Source organism: Ochlerotatus camptorhynchus, unplaced genomic scaffold, assembly GCF_037179485.1.
Source record: "Ochlerotatus camptorhynchus isolate MF236.1 unplaced genomic scaffold, CSIRO-AGI_Acam_v1.1 ptg000367l, whole genome shotgun sequence".
Classification (NCBI taxonomy): domain Eukaryota; kingdom Metazoa; phylum Arthropoda; class Insecta; order Diptera; family Culicidae; genus Ochlerotatus; species Ochlerotatus camptorhynchus.
Genome location: NW_027040855.1, coordinates 5,000,135 through 5,015,964, shown reverse-complemented (window position 1 = coordinate 5,015,964; position 15,830 = coordinate 5,000,135). Strand labels below are relative to the sequence as shown.

Below are 15,830 nucleotides of genomic sequence, written 5' to 3'. Positions count from 1 at the left end.
ATAAGCCTGGAATTAATTGTTTGTTAAAGATAATGGGATATTGAAAACTAATCAACTACCTTAAAGACTCCATGGTTTCTACGTGGACTCCAATGGTGCGGGGAAACGGCATTTAAGGCTCAAATGTCAATCAATCAAGCGTATACTTGTATTTGTTTTCCACTTTGATGGTATTGGCGTTATAGATAGTTTCATAAATAATAACAGTCTAATACAGTTAAATCATACACATTTTTTTTTTTCTTTGATTTTGATGGAAGTCTTACTTTATAATCAAGATTATCAATACTTAAATCAATTGGCCATATGAATAAAATGAGTTTACCCTTTTTTCCTTGCATTTCTTACGGAGCGAGTAGGCAAATAATTTTATTTATATGACCTAATCACACCATTAGATAATGTAAACGTTTCTATTCTATTGGGATTTTCTTAAATTTCTGTTGGGATTATTTACGGAATCTTTTTGAGATTATTTTTAATCGATGACCTAGTGAGGTTCTCCGATTTGATGTTATATTCTAGATTTGCTAATTCATTCTCCCGAAATACTTTGTGAATTCGGTAGATTCCTTCTTGGAGTATTTCGGAAATTTAAATGCTAAGACTTTCCATAATTTCTCTAGTTTTGGAGATCCAACTAAAATTTATCTCCTCAATTCCTTGTGGAATTCATTGCGATCCATTGTTGTGTTCTAAATCTCCTGTTAAAATTCTATGTTATTTCGATTGGGATTTTTGATAATCTTCCTTGGAGTTATTTGAAGTTTCTGTTGGACTGAGAATGAGAATTCCATTAGATTTTCAACAAAATCGCCTTAACTCTGGTGATTCACCGAACACCTTATTTGATTGATTGGTTGGTTGTGGTTTGTAATATTCAGTTATCTCTCTTGGAATCCTTCAGAGTCGCAATGGAGATTCATTTCTAGAATTATTCTTGAAATTCACCGGAGTCCATCGTAAGGATCTTAAGTATGTTTTTTTGGTTTTTCCTTAATTCCAATTTGCAGTGCTGTGATTCTAAAATTTGAGCTAAGTAGTCGTACCCAATATTGATTTGCGCCCTTAAAATATAAATCTGCTTAAAATAACGACGCGTCCACCAGATGACGTTGTTTCAAATAGTGTATTATCTAGATATGGTACGTTGCAAACCATTTGCACTTTATTGCTGCTGCACGATGAGCAGCATCGTACTCTACAGGTGGCGAAGGTGGCATTTGATAAATTTCCAAAAGTTCCGTCAACATTTTCCAAGCACTGTAATTTGTATTTTCTTATTTATCTCATATCATTCTTAACTTTCTATACATTTCAGGAAAACCCTTGATCAATTTATTGAAATTCTTCCTAAGTAGCAAGGACGAGACTATCTAATGGGAAGATTATGGATATAATGAAACTTAAATTAAAAAAACAAAAAAAAAATACAAATAAAAATTTACCTAAATATGGATTTGCTTTATGCGTTTAACTCAGAATACCTCTGGCGTTTTACAAATCATATTCAATTTGGTTTCTACGTCACTATTCAATTTACGTTGGAGGTGGTAGATGTGTGATATGTTGAGTAGTTATAAATTATGACTACTGTTAATATAGCATAAATCAATCGCCTGCATAAAAGAACAGCAACGATAAAAACATGTAGATTAATGCAAAATGACACATCTCATGTGGCTCTCGTACAAGAACCTTACTTTCGTAAAGGAAACTTTTATCTAATACCCCGTTCACATTACAGCGTATATCACGTGATATACGCTGTCTTGCAATGAGCACTCATACATCTAGTTTTCACTGGAAATCCTATGTATGAGTGCTCATTGCATGACAGCATATATAACGTGATATAGGCTGTAATGTGAACGGGGTATAAGAAACCTCGTGAGCCCAACTTTTGCTACTTTTAACAAAAGTGGAGTGCCAAACTCCTCGAGCATGTGTGCATCTTAATAACGCAATCGTGGGTTACAATTGATGTAACCGTTGGAAACCTTAATAGGCAATACGTTTACTGTTTCAGTGCCAAGAGCTCGTGGCATTACAGCCGAAAGTGTTATAACACTTTCGGAAGTTAGTCTATCCTTGAGAGATTCAATATTTTCCCTGCTGAACTTAAGCTTTTCGAAGCTATTAAATATTTTACGAGCTGAATACACGGATCCAGTGTTTAACTTTTTCCGAAGAGATTTAAAACATTTGTTAAGTTCAGTACTGTTCAAAGTGATTCTGTACGTGTTAAGCTTTTTCTGAAATGGTCCAGTACTTCCCAAAGTGGTCCTAAGTTTTTTCAAGTAATGCAGTACTTTCTGAAGTGATTCAGAACTTTTACAACGTGATTTCAATTTTTCCTAATATAATGTAATGTCAGTGTACAGATAATTCTCGTTTATGGAAACATAACTACAGTTCAATCTCCACAACTCGATATTATAGGGACCGTCGAGTTATAGAATAACAACCCCAAACAAAGTCGCTATCACAGTAGCCATGACATTCATTTTTACTACGGTTATATAACTAGATATCGTGTTAGTGGACATCGAGTTGTGGAGAGTTGACTATCGATGTGTCACAATTGAGTACTAATATGGCTTAGCGATAAGAATCAATACTCCTTTAAGTGAATCCTGTTGAAAAACGATTGAAAAATTCGTGGAAGTGAGGAGGATTTCTCGATTTCCAACCTAGCGTTACACATTGCATTCCATTCATTTTGGCGAAAAACATGTTTTATGAAATTATGGAATAATAAGATATTATGATAATATTTTGTATGTGTATGTAACAAGAAAAGATTGTAAAGTTTATGTTTGACCCACAAAACATGTAAATTTAGCTTTGACAGAGTCACAATGAGCGATTTTCTGATCGCCTCTTCGCGAAGAGTGAAGAGCGAAGAGTGGGTGAGATAAATGACAAAATCGCTTATTGCGACGGTAATGTAGCAAAGTTGGCAGGTATTATGCGTCAGACACAAACTTCACAATATTTTCTTGTTGCTTACACAAACAAAATATTAGCATATAATCTTATTATTCCATTATCATTCCATAAAACATTTTCTTATTCAAAATGAATGGAAGGCACCCTGATTGCAGATGTTAGTCAAATGCATCGTCTGTTGCTTATCTGTGTAATACAGGTGATCTGGTAATAACGGATTAGCAACCGCAAGTGGTTTATCATTCTCATACTAAATTATGTCGGTACTATCTGAAGTGATTCAGTACTTTCTAATGCTTTTTTTGCAGTAATCCAGTACTTTTCAAACTGATTCCGAAATTTTCTAAAGTGATTCGGTACTTTCAGAAGAGGTTTCGAACTCTTTTGAAAAAAATCTATGCTGTCCAAAGTGATTCCGATTTTTCTGAAACGATTGGATATTTTCTGAAGGGCTTTAAAACTTTTCGGAAATGATTCAATTCTTGAGGAAGTGATTGGAAACTCGAGAGAATTGAAACAGTACTTTCCGAAGTTTTGTGTGATTATGGGAAAGATCTACCGTTCTTGTTTCTAATAATAACATAAAAAGTTATATATTATGAACAAATGATTTTATAAAACGTTTTTATTCAGCAAAGAATTATGATGTTGGTTGGACCTATACTGATCTTGGTTGGACCTAAAAAATGATGATGGTTGGACTTATTTTTGAAAATGCTAGTTTAGCCCATATTTGTTCAAAAACTTTGTTTAGAGCTTATTGGTATCATGAAAAAACCCTTTTTATACAATTTTAATGAATTTGCTATTTAAAAAAAATCCAGAAATTTTTGTTTAACTTCGTTTTTAAAAAACTTCACTTTCCACGAATTAGCTATTCATTATGGCTCATTTTCTCGGAAATCATTGACCCGATTTGGAAAATTTTTAACGTCAAACTATAGGTGTTGTGGTCCCATTGAAAGCTATCAAATATTTTTGGAATCGGTCAACTGGTTCCGGAGACAAATTCCAGGGTATATGGAACATGGACCTAATTTTGACATGGAAGGAATAAAACCTATCATGCGACACTTCACATTACTTCCAAATTCGATAACAAGATCAATAACAAAATTGAGTGCCTTGGACCACATTGGCCATTTCCGGGCATTTTCTGGGTGCCCCGGGAAATTTAGGGGCTTAAAATGACAGAATTTCAGAACTTAATTCCGGTTTTATAGTTCTGTTTCTCCTGGGAGTTTTTTTTTCGGAAATAAGTTTCAGTTAGCAATTTTTAGTTTGTTAACATTTTATTTCAAGTTAATTCACACATAGAAGGTGTATGAGAAGTGCTTAATGTAAATTCATTTTAACAGATTCTTTCGGCGCTTTTGTGGTAGTTTGGAACTCGGTGGTTACCCTTTCAGCCAACCTGACGATGGAATTCCTCCTTTAAATTTACGCCCAACTAGTGACGCAAGGTCTTTAGCAGCTTCCAAGATCTTTTTGGCCGTCTTGGGACTGCCAGAAGCAGCGCACATACAAACCCAATCCGCTAGCTGGTTCTCCAAATCAACATTCAACACTATTTCCCTTCCATATTTCTTGCCGTGGCTTCCCTTAATTTTCGCGTGAAGTGTCGTTTTCGGAATATTGTACCTTTTTTGTGCCTGATCCGCGGTAAGTGATTTATTTCTTACTAAAAGAACAGCCTCTTGAAGATTTTCGACTGTATAACTCTTTTCTTTAGCCATTTTTTCAATCGAAGAAACTGATCACTCAGCCAAAACGAAATCGAATTTCAAATCAGCTGCGCATGAAGGATGTAGACAAACCGAAGCGCACCTAGCGGCCGTCTTAGGAAACACATAGGTCCAACCATCATCATGCGTAGGTCCAACCATGATCATATTTATCTATTCGAATTTCGTCAATTATTCAAACATTTTAGTGAAACCAATGGATAAATGGCGTACTTACGCGTTGTTTACACCTTAGAGCAGTATTTTACTGCATGAAAATAAAAATAAATGTTAAAAATATTCCTTTTTTGTATGTTTGAAAGTAATGCATGATGACGAGCTAATGCGTGGAAAGTGAACTGTTTTGAAAACACATTGAAACTCAATTGTTTTCAAGTTTTTTCAATAAAACACCCATGCAAATTGAAGAAAATGAGTTTTTTATGATAGTAAAGTGATATTTGAAAAAAAAAAAATTAGCGAAGATTGACTAAACTAACGATTGAAAAAATAGGTCCAACCATCATCAGTTTTTGGATAGGTACAACCAGAATCAATTACCCTAGTTCCGTTAGAAGACGGCAGAGTGAAAATTGTATATAGAGAGTAGAAAAAGAGCAAAGGTCAATTTTCAGGAAGACACGAATCGGGTTGATTATCCCCTTTACCAAACTCCTCTGTTGGGGAGGGATGGTGAAGGGTATCTCTGGAGATCATGAAACCGATTCGTGTCTTCCTTATTTCTTCCCTAACGTGTTTATAAGCGACGCTAGCCACTTCAATTGAGAATGTTTATCACATTTCAAATGTAATTTTGTTTTTAATTTTTCCCTGCCAGAAGCGGTAGCCATTTAAACTCAACATATCTATAATATCCGCGTACATCTTACGGGTTAGGCAAAGAGTGCGCGTTTGACTTGCACTGTTGCACTGTTTTTAATTTTTCCCTGACCGTGGCTGGGGCAGACATGGCAAATCATTTACATTCATTTGCCTCTAACTTTCTCTATGAACAGAATTCCGTTCAATGGCCTGTAAAACTTTTGTTGTTTTTTGTAATTAGCTACAACTTTTGTTAATAACTCAAATCTCTACCTCTTATGCATGACGACCTTTAGCGGCCATAACTTGTTATTATTTTTCAATGAATGAATTTTTTATCCCTGATCATGTAGGTGCAGACAATTTCAAATTTAAAATTTTTAAATTTTTTTTATTTAAGATTTTTGTCTACTTTGTTTTTGTTTACCAGGTGCACTAGCCATTTAAAAGTGAACATTTTTTTTCGATTTTTCCTCGAATTTGTCTACCAGGGGCGAAAGCCACTTGCAATTAAGCATTTTTTTTCCTAAACATGTCTACCGGACTCCATACTAAAAAAATAAATTTAAAAAAAAAATTCCCCAGGGGCGCTAATCATTTCAAATTAAAAAAAAAATCTGAACATGTATATCAGGGGCGCTAGCGACTTCAAATTGAACAATTTTAATCATTTTAAACATGCTTACCAGGGCACAGTGGTTGAAATCGTCGTTTTTGCGCGCTTAATTAATAACATCTTTATTTTGATATTTAGGGCTATGGTGTCTTGCGAGAAGTTTATCAATAAATGTATGCGCTTTTTTTGGGCTTTTCAGCACAAGGATTAATCCCCCTTAAAGTTAGATAGAAAATTTATTTTTTCAATTTTACAATATACACGGTTGGTGTCTTGACAAAAGTTTGAGGAATCATGCTTTTGAATAACTTTGTCGAAGACACCTAAACCTTAACTTGCTCACTTTTGGAGATATGATACGTTATTTGTCGACAACCCCTTAAAAGTGGTTTTTTAATCATAACTTTTTTATTATAACCTTTTCGACTTTAAAATGTTCGAGAAAGTTATAGACAACGCTAAAATACAAAACTTTGTCCAATATAGCAACCCTGTAGTTTTTCAAATTAAAAAGTTATTAAGGTTTTTATTGTTTTTTTTTGGCCATTTTTTATGTAACTCAATGTGGTGCAAAATGGTGCAAGTTATCAACCATGCATGTGAAACTACAAGTAATTTACTTTAAGATGATGGCAAAACTCTTAGACTGTAAGCGACTGTAAGATATGTTTAGTGTAAAAGCAATTAATCATATTATAGTCATTCTCAACCACGTACCCAGTGTTACTTCATTTTTTTTTAATATGTCTAAGTGAGATCATGCCTACATGTATAATATTGATATGGTTGTCGTGGTGACAGTGTTCGTTTGTTTATCTAGTGGTTCAGTTTTCAAGCTTGAGTATTTGACTACACACAAATGGCTTCCACAGGTACGTTTTTTTTTAACTTTACTGCATTTTTTGTGAAAGTTATGTGATGAAACATTTTTGAATAAATTTTTATTCCTTTAGTTGAAATAGAAAAACGACATCTGTTTTCAATATGGAAAGCAGCAGGAAGATATTTACCAACCAAAAATCACAGCGTGTTCAAAGAGGTGCTCAAATATTATTTGATTGATTCCGACATTATGCCGGAAGTTGCTGTGGAGGTTGCAAAGTACACAAAAGTTACTTGTGATGCTTTTCAAAAACTGTGGCTTAAATATAACCGTTCAGCATGCAAGGTGTTGCATAACCATGTTGAATTTTTCGATAAACCGTTTAAGCTTCCTGCAAGTATCCTGAACATGCTTCCTTCATCATCAACAAGTGCCCAAATCGGTCGTAAGCCAATTCCTTTCGACAAATGCAGTGAATCAACAAAGAGAAGAAAAACAGCGGCCATTCGTGAAAATCATCCAGTGGAAGAACTTGTGTTTGCAACGCAAATATAGCTTCGCGAATCAGGACAAAAACATGCTGCTGACATTCTTAAAGAGGCTACGCAGACAAGTCCATCGCGGGCAAGAAGGATTGCTAAAGCATGGGAAAAATCATCAAATCATCCATTGTATGAGTACAGTGATGCTAAAGCTTTGTCATTATTAATAGATGCAAAGCTATCTAAGGCACAGTACATAAAAATTCGGGCGCAAAACCATTTCAGATATTAGGGGAAATGGCTCTAATGTTGGCCTATGGATCTAAGATTGGGCCCATCGCTAAAAATCTGCTATTTTTCAATTTTATCTAGATGAACGCGTCATTGGGACTATACTTATGGATAATTTTGGTCGCTGTTGAAAATTTAGTCGATTGCTGAATTTATATATGAGCCCAAATTAGAGGAATTTCGGCCGACATTACATCCATTTCCCCTACCTTTTATTTTTTTTCTAATACGGAACCCAATTTGGATTTCTTCTGTATCCCTCTTTGGTGTCTATGGATTTTCTATAGTGATTTATATAGAAAAAAACTTGTTTTACCAAATTATTGCCATTCGTCGGAAAAAAAAACTTCGGAATTTTCTGGTGGCTATTTTTGCCAACTAAATCCCACATTTTTATGATCATCATTGATAACACCTTCTGAGGCTGCCAGTAAGTTGCCTCTTAAAACATCACAATTCGAAAGTACATTGAAGGAATAGCTGAAAATAAAATTTCTACCAATCTATCCGCCTTGCTGCGAACAGCATACATTCAGTGCTCAAATCCGCCACATGGTTAGCTATTCCCGAAATGTATAATGATATAAAATAAACAAACAGAAACCTTCGTACTTTCAATTATTAGGCACATTCCTACGGTATTTTCATTTAATTAATTTTCCCAAGCTTCCCGACCAGTTGGATTTATTTTCACTCATTATTCATACACGAACGCTAGGCAGCAGCAACAGCAGGGAAATTAAACATTACCGACTTATCTAGCTGAGCTCGAACCGGACCATGTTTGAATGGGGGAAATTTGCTCATGATGTTTGTTCGCAATGTTTCACCCAGTTGTGTGCAAATTACGCACGGGTGCTTTTCGGATTGGCAATGAAGCTTTACAGTTTTGGACGCTCTTTTGACCTAACAAGACCTTCATTACCAGTGTTACAATGCGTGGTGAGATGAATCTGTGTGCATGCGTATTCTTACCGTCCTTTCATCTCCTCGGTGGGGAAGTCTCCAAATCCCCAGGGCATTTCGGTGGTACCCAAGATCAATCCAAAGACGAATCCAAACAGAATCGAGATGAACATACCCAGAGCGAGGGAAGTGAAGCCAACTTTCTGCAATTATAAGACGAATTGTAGGTGTACATCATTTGCATTATGGAAATGATAGACGATTGATAAATAGAAGAAACAGTCCTCCTGATTGTCGGTGAACGATATTGTTTTTTTTCAACAAATTTCATTCGAAAATTAATAGCTTAATACAACCCATTTATTATTCTCAGAAATAGACATGTTTTTTTGAGATAAATGATTTGGATATTATTGATTTTGGTACCCACCTCTGCGAAAACATTTATCAAACCCCCATTCCACAAAAACTCATCCCCAACTCAAAGAACCACACCAACCGATACTGTTGCATTCATTGGCGACTGTTTTAGTTTAAAATTTACAGCTGTGAAACGACCTCTCCGCTATTCAGAGATCCGGCGAACCATAGGGGAGAATGGTACATAACGCACCCCCGGGGTAGAACGCACTTCATTTTATTTTTAGTTTTTCTTGGCATTTTTAATCCCATTCTAGGATTTATCATGCAGCATTTCGAGTTCAGATGCTATGCTAGAATAATGGAACAAAAAAGTTACGGAAAAGTCATGAAAAACACTAATTAAAGTCAGCTGGTGTATTCTGCCCAGGGGGTGCGTTGTATGCCCCTGTTCCCTAGTACAATCGCATTGCACTCAACGGTAGAGAAATTTCCTATTGTTTCACACCCCAGTGCAATCCATTCACCTCCTCTTTTAACCAGTCACAGCCACTTTTTCCAGAAGCAGAACTACAGTTAATTCCGACAGGTCATAAATTGTCGAACTCCTCCTTTGATTTTCTCCCAGCAATCATCCCTCTTGTTTCGAAATTCAAATTTGATGATCTAACGCAAAATGACTAGGGCAGGTGTACCGGTTATGGCTATACGTTCCTATTATGCGTTGGTCCAATTAAAGCCCAAGGAAATTCCATAGGCCATAATTGGAACACACTGGTACACCTACCCTACACCACACAGGTTCGGATGAAATAAATTGGGTGTAAATTCTACCTACCACCAGCTCCCGATCGGCAATAATCGTTCCGAAGGTAATCGACATCACCGGGCCCATCAGAGGCGAGACCAGCATGGCAGCCACGATGTTCGGAGCATTGTTCTCCACCAGGCCGAGCGCGGCCAGCGAGCTGCTCCCATCATCCGGTGGTACCATATAATCACATCGTTCCGCAGCGAGAAGCGGGGAAGAGCCGCCGGCCAAAATGGGAGAAAATCAATTAGATTGGTTCCATTATTGGGTTCACGTCCTCAACGCGACGGCGCGGTGCGGCGATAGAGAAAGCGAAGCCCTGGCATAATTGGAACAGAAATCAAATCGCAATAATACTCACTCGGCCGTAACGATAAGCAGCAGATAGTCGAACGATAACGAACCACCGGCGCGGACCCCGTCAACCACCTGTTTCACCGTCAGCTTCGAACGAATCGAGTCGACAAAGTTGTTCCATTTGGAGTTCTCTTCACCGTCGTCGCTGCAATTAAAATTGGGGCATGAACTTTTCCGATGAAAGGTTGGTATGAGTTTGGTTACAAAATTGGCTGAAGCGTGAAAGCGACCATGGTTGTAAATTTATGATTCCATAGAAAAGTTAGATGGATATTAGTCGAATATGGCAGTCTATGTGAGTAGGTTATGTGGTTACTTAAATTAAATCGAATTTATCATTATAAATTATACTGTTCACAATTCGCTGCAGATTAAATGTTAACCGGGAGCAAAAGTAACAAGATAGCAACATCATTGAATTGTAAAAGAAATGGACAGCTACTAAACATGATTTAAGAAAATGGTCTAGCTTCTCCTTTCATGATTGGCGTCAATAGATTCATACTTTCTACTATATCATATATTATTAGCTACAGTAACCCACCCCTTTATGCGGTGGGTGGTACCGCAATTATTTTCATGCCAAATTAAAAGTGAGAAAATTTGCTTTCGATCAACTGGTTACTGAGTGGTGTTGAGTACTTGGCACTGATGAAGTCTACTTGTAGACGAAATACGCGTATCTGTCTCAAAGATAAGCAATTATAACGAAATTTAAAGAAAATAAACCAACACACTCAAAACTCTTCATAACTGGTAACTATTTTTTAGTGAGAAAAGTGGTATTGTAGGCACAACCACTACAAACATTTGTATTTACCTATTTTGCTGAAATCATTTTTTTCTTGGAAATAGGCAAAACATTAAAATTAAATTAAACAAACTATTATTTAACAACAATACCTCTAATCTCACTGACAAATGATGTTATATTGATCGAAATAAATTTTTCTCACCATTAACTGGGCGTTCGAATAATTGATTAAGCTTCAGCCGTAGATATTTGTGTTGTTTTTGCTGTATCTAGAAAACTATCCTGCTGAGATTTTTTTCTGATTACATTTTTGGATTCAGCGCACAATTTTACATAAGATTCATTGAAGTTAATTTTTTTTAGCTTTTATTTGTTAACAGGTGTAATCAAAGGTGTCACAGAAGTAAGAAGTGCTAGTTTGATTACTAAAATGAAAGTTGTCGATTGTAAGGGAAATGGATGCAATGTCGACCTAAATGCCCTTAATTTGGACCCATACATAAATTCAGCAATTGACTAAACTTTCAACAGCGACCAAAACTATTAATTAGTACCGTCCGAATGACGCGTGCATCTTGATAAAATTTAAAAAATAGCAGATTTTTTGCGATGGGCCCAATCTTAGATCCATATGAATTGTTCTGCCTCTAGGTAGTAGGAACGGTATACTACCAACACTCTACCGTACGCTAAAACCTTTTCTATTCACTCTACCCAGCTATTTGAATGGTGCACAATACCCGAGCAAAGTGAAATAACCACCTGATATCTCTAGTATAATAGGTGGGGTGAAAAGTTACCTCATTGGGATTTTTTTATGTTTCATTTTATGTTATTCAATATAGGGTTAACTACCCCATTTCCGGCCTACTAAGCACAACCCGCACTTAGTCTTTCTTAATCCTAAAGCAGTTCAGCACCAAACGGAATATTACACTAGTTTACAGCATTTTTGAACTCGGTAAGGTGATGATCATTTCCAATGCAAAATCCTACGCTGAATTCAATGCCGTGGTCAGAAAAAAATAAAGTAGCGCTATTTTTGAGATATACAAAAATTTTGATTTTTTGAATTTTGGACAAAAGTACGATTACTAAAATGTCAATATCTTTGGAACTAATACCAATTTTAAATCTTTTTTTATGAAAATGAAGCTGAATAAATTTGCTATCGTTCACTACCATATTATGTCTTTATTAAAAATTTAATTTTGAAGTCATTTAAAAATTTACAGCATTTTTTTTTTATTTTTCCTGTGAATTTTCCATAAAAATCTTGTTTTAATCAACATTTTTAATGGGATAAAAAGATTCAAAAAATCATTCCATAATTTATTTTTTAAGTTCATTCAAAACCGGAGAAAATGAGCCTTTAATGGATGAAATCGGTTGGAAATTGTCGAAGTTATGAGCATTTTTGTAAAACACTTAAAAATGTTGCTGAAATACAACAGCTTTAGAGTTCCTTTTCTAGGTGTCGTTGTAAGCATCCAAATCGCATGTAAAGTTTTCATGGGAGATTCTTTTCTCTACATATCAATTTGATTAAGGCATATCAGGATTTAAAACCGAGTTGATACAAAAGAAATTTATTTAGGTTTTATTAAAAATGATTGAGAATCGAATGACTTTGTCTTCAATGTTTTGAACTTGTTTCTCGAATCAGAAACCAACAATAGTCACCCATCATTTATATGTAACAAACACAATATTTTTGATTTATACCTATTTTCTCATAATTTTTGAGCAATTCATCGACGGCTTCCTCATAATCTGGGCTTCTGAAATTTCCTAAAAAGGTTGTGACAACACGCTGGAACGATTTCCACGCTTCTTCCTCATCTGGTGTCAAAACTGTATTGAATGCGGAATCATTGAGCAGTTTTTTGATCTGTGGGCCAACAAATACACCTTCCTTTATCTTTACGTCAGATAAATTTGGAAATACTGATTTCAAGTACTGGAATGCCGGCCCTTCTTTTTGCAACGCTTTGACGAAATTTTTGAATAGCCCAAGTTTTATATGTAGTGGTGAAAGTTTTATGCGTTCTTTTACCACAAGAGGATCATTTTTAACGTTGTCTTTACCAATTGTGAAACTATCCCGTTTTGGCCAATCTTTTCGGACGTAGTGTTCCTTACGAGCTCGACTGTCCTATTTACACAAAAAAACACATATATTTTGTGTATCCCTGTTGCAATCCAGTCAACATGGCAACCACTTTAAGATCGGAACAAATTTTCCAATTGTGTTGATTGTAATTTATCAAATTGAGCAATAGAGCTATTGATTCATACGTTTCCTTCATATTAACGGCATGAGCTAATGGAATAGAAGGTTTCTCATTCCCTTGATGCAGTAAAACGGCTTTCAAGCTCAACTTGCTGCTATCGATGAATAAACGCCATTCAGCTGGATCATATGGCTCACCAAACTCTTCAAACAAGTCGTTTACGTCATGGCAAAAACATGCCTTCTCCTTTGTAGAATAATATTTGTCAAATTTCTTGTGACGATTCCTGTGACAAGAAATTTTGACCTCCTTGCTCAGCATGTTGTGTTCTTTCAAGCGTGATGCCAGCAATTCGGATTTCTCCTTCGATAAGTCGAGATCTCGCACCAAATCATTAAATTCGGATTGTGTAAACAGTTTTGGGTTTCTTTCCAATTCCACCTCGAAGTCTTCCTCGCATTCCTCCTTGAATTCCTCCTCACTTTTTGTAACGGTCGATTCAACAGAGGGCGCTCGTTTCCGCTTTGGATAAACAGGATACGGGACCGAACTTGAATGTGGAACAGGTTTTGTCATAGAAGCCACTTGTGGATACTCAACTGTTTTGTGACGTCCTTGTTGCTTAACTTTTGTCAAGCAGAAATAACAATCCGTTGCATGACAAAACGGTCGACGCCATATGGTGGGCATGTCAAAGGACAAATAGCGACTGACAGATAACAAATAAGTGAGTTAGTAAGTAAGACATTAACACTTATCAAAAATAGATGAAGTAAGATAATGTCGATCAGGAAAGAACAAAGCACTACCATGCTGTACATAAATTGTTTATATGAAAGTTATTCAAAAAATCAATTTACCTTGCGCCTGACATCCACCTAGCCAAGCACGTTTTGCACGAACTACATAATACTTTTGGAATCCATGGTTCGTCAAAGTCTCCAGGATCAATTTTAAAATAAAGCCTGTATGCAGTTTGCAACGAAGCAGTGAAATTGATAGATTTTGTAAATATATAGTTGCCACACGCGTAACAAAACTTTTGAGGATCATTTTTACACTTGAATTCACGTTTTGTCGTATACATCGTTAAGCAATGTTAAAGAAAGAAAGCTGTCAAATTGAGTTGGTTGCATTAGGTTCTCGCCGAGCGGTCTCACAAACACTAGCGTAAATTATATTGTTGAAAATATCCCATTTAATGTTGAGTGACAGCTGGTAGTGTTAGTGAAATGCACCGTATGCGTACACGTCCGCAGAAAGGCTTACTGGAAGTGGTGCATGAACATAGGAGCGGGACAACGGCCAATCTTGAAACATTCAATTTCCATGATTTTACAAAAAATTTCATAACTTCGACAATTTCCAACCGATTTCATCCATTAAAGGCTCATTTTCTCCAGTTTTTAATGGACTTTAAGAATAAATTATAGAATGATTTGAAGGAAAAATAAAAAAAATGCTGTAAATTTTTAAATGACTTCAAAATTAAATTTTTAATTAAGACATAACATTCTAGTGAACGATAGCAAATTTATTTAGCTTCACTTTTATAAAAAAAGATTTAAAATTGGTGCACTAGTTCCAAAGATATTGACATTTTAGTAATCGTACTTTTGTCCAAAATTCAAAAAATCAAAATTTTTGTATATCTCAAAAATGGCTCTACTTTAATTTTTTCTGACCACGGCATTGGATTCAGCGTAGGATTTTGCATTAGAAACGTTGGTCAACCACTAAAGTTCACACTTTTTATGTTGTTTTGTAAACTAGTGTTATTATTACTGATGGCTTCTAAATGTATTTACCTTTCTGTACGTACCGTAAGATTTGATAAAGAGAAACCAATCGTTGAGATATTGTCAAAAGTCTAACACTACTTCATGACGCCAAACTCGGCCTACGGAATCTAAACTCGGCCTAACGCATTACAACGCCATTGAAATGTGAAAGAATTCACTTCGGTCTATCGGATGAAGATAAAAATTTATTCGGTCGGAGCGCTTCTTTTGTTTTTGAGAAAAATGGGTGTTAACATTCATATCACGCGTTTTCATTGACTTAGTTCGATAGCTTTTGAACTAAAGTATCGTACCAAACGCATAATTGACATGTCAACTCTGAAATCATGGATTTATTTTAAGTTTTCTGCTCGATAGGCCGAAAATGGGCGATTGGGCCGAAGTAGTTCTCTACCCTAGTCCTCTTTTAGCTCAAAACACTTATTCCAGCGATTTTCCAACTTCATGATCCCGTCCGAAAAGTAATTTTCCGGAAGTTCTGCAATATACTCCTCCACGGCGTCGATGATTTCCTCACGTGAGCTGATTTTTTTTTATGATGAGCCATCTTTTGAGGTTTGGCAAGAGATAATAGTCTGAGGGAGCCAAATCGGGCGAATACGGTGGATGCGGAAGCAATTGGAGCCGTACGTCATTGAATTTAGTCGTTGTTGCGATGCTCTTGTGCACCGGCTCATTGTCTTGCAAAAACATTTTTTTTTTGCTTCATGTGAGGCCGTTTTGCAGCGATTTCGGCCTTCAATCGCTCCAATAATGCACAGTAATACTCGTTGTTGATGGTTTTTACTTTTTCGAGGTACACACTTAGATTTTTCTACCGAGATCGGCTGTGCAAATCTCGGCAAAAAAAGTTTTAATGAGATATCAGCAAACATTTCATTTGTTTGCTGAGATTC

General features: G+C 36.0%; 2 protein-coding genes across 2 annotated transcripts in view; one reads left to right on the top strand and one right to left on the bottom strand.

Moving 5' to 3' along the window:
- LOC135709864 (uncharacterized) overlaps window positions 1–15,830 on the top strand; it is a 949,216-nt gene that overhangs the window by 555,588 nt on the left and 377,798 nt on the right. The window lies entirely within an intron of this gene.
- Window positions 1–15,830, bottom strand: part of LOC135709869 (uncharacterized) — a 147,776-nt gene that overhangs the window by 90,641 nt on the left and 41,305 nt on the right. The window contains exons 6-8 of the mRNA XM_065232302.1: window positions 10,149–10,289; window positions 9,815–9,944; window positions 8,686–8,819 (exon numbers count right to left, since the gene is read on the bottom strand). Of these exons, the coding sequence (XP_065088374.1) occupies window positions 8,686–8,819; window positions 9,815–9,944; window positions 10,149–10,289 (405 nt within the window). The remainder of the gene's footprint in view (window positions 1–8,685; window positions 8,820–9,814; window positions 9,945–10,148; window positions 10,290–15,830) is intronic.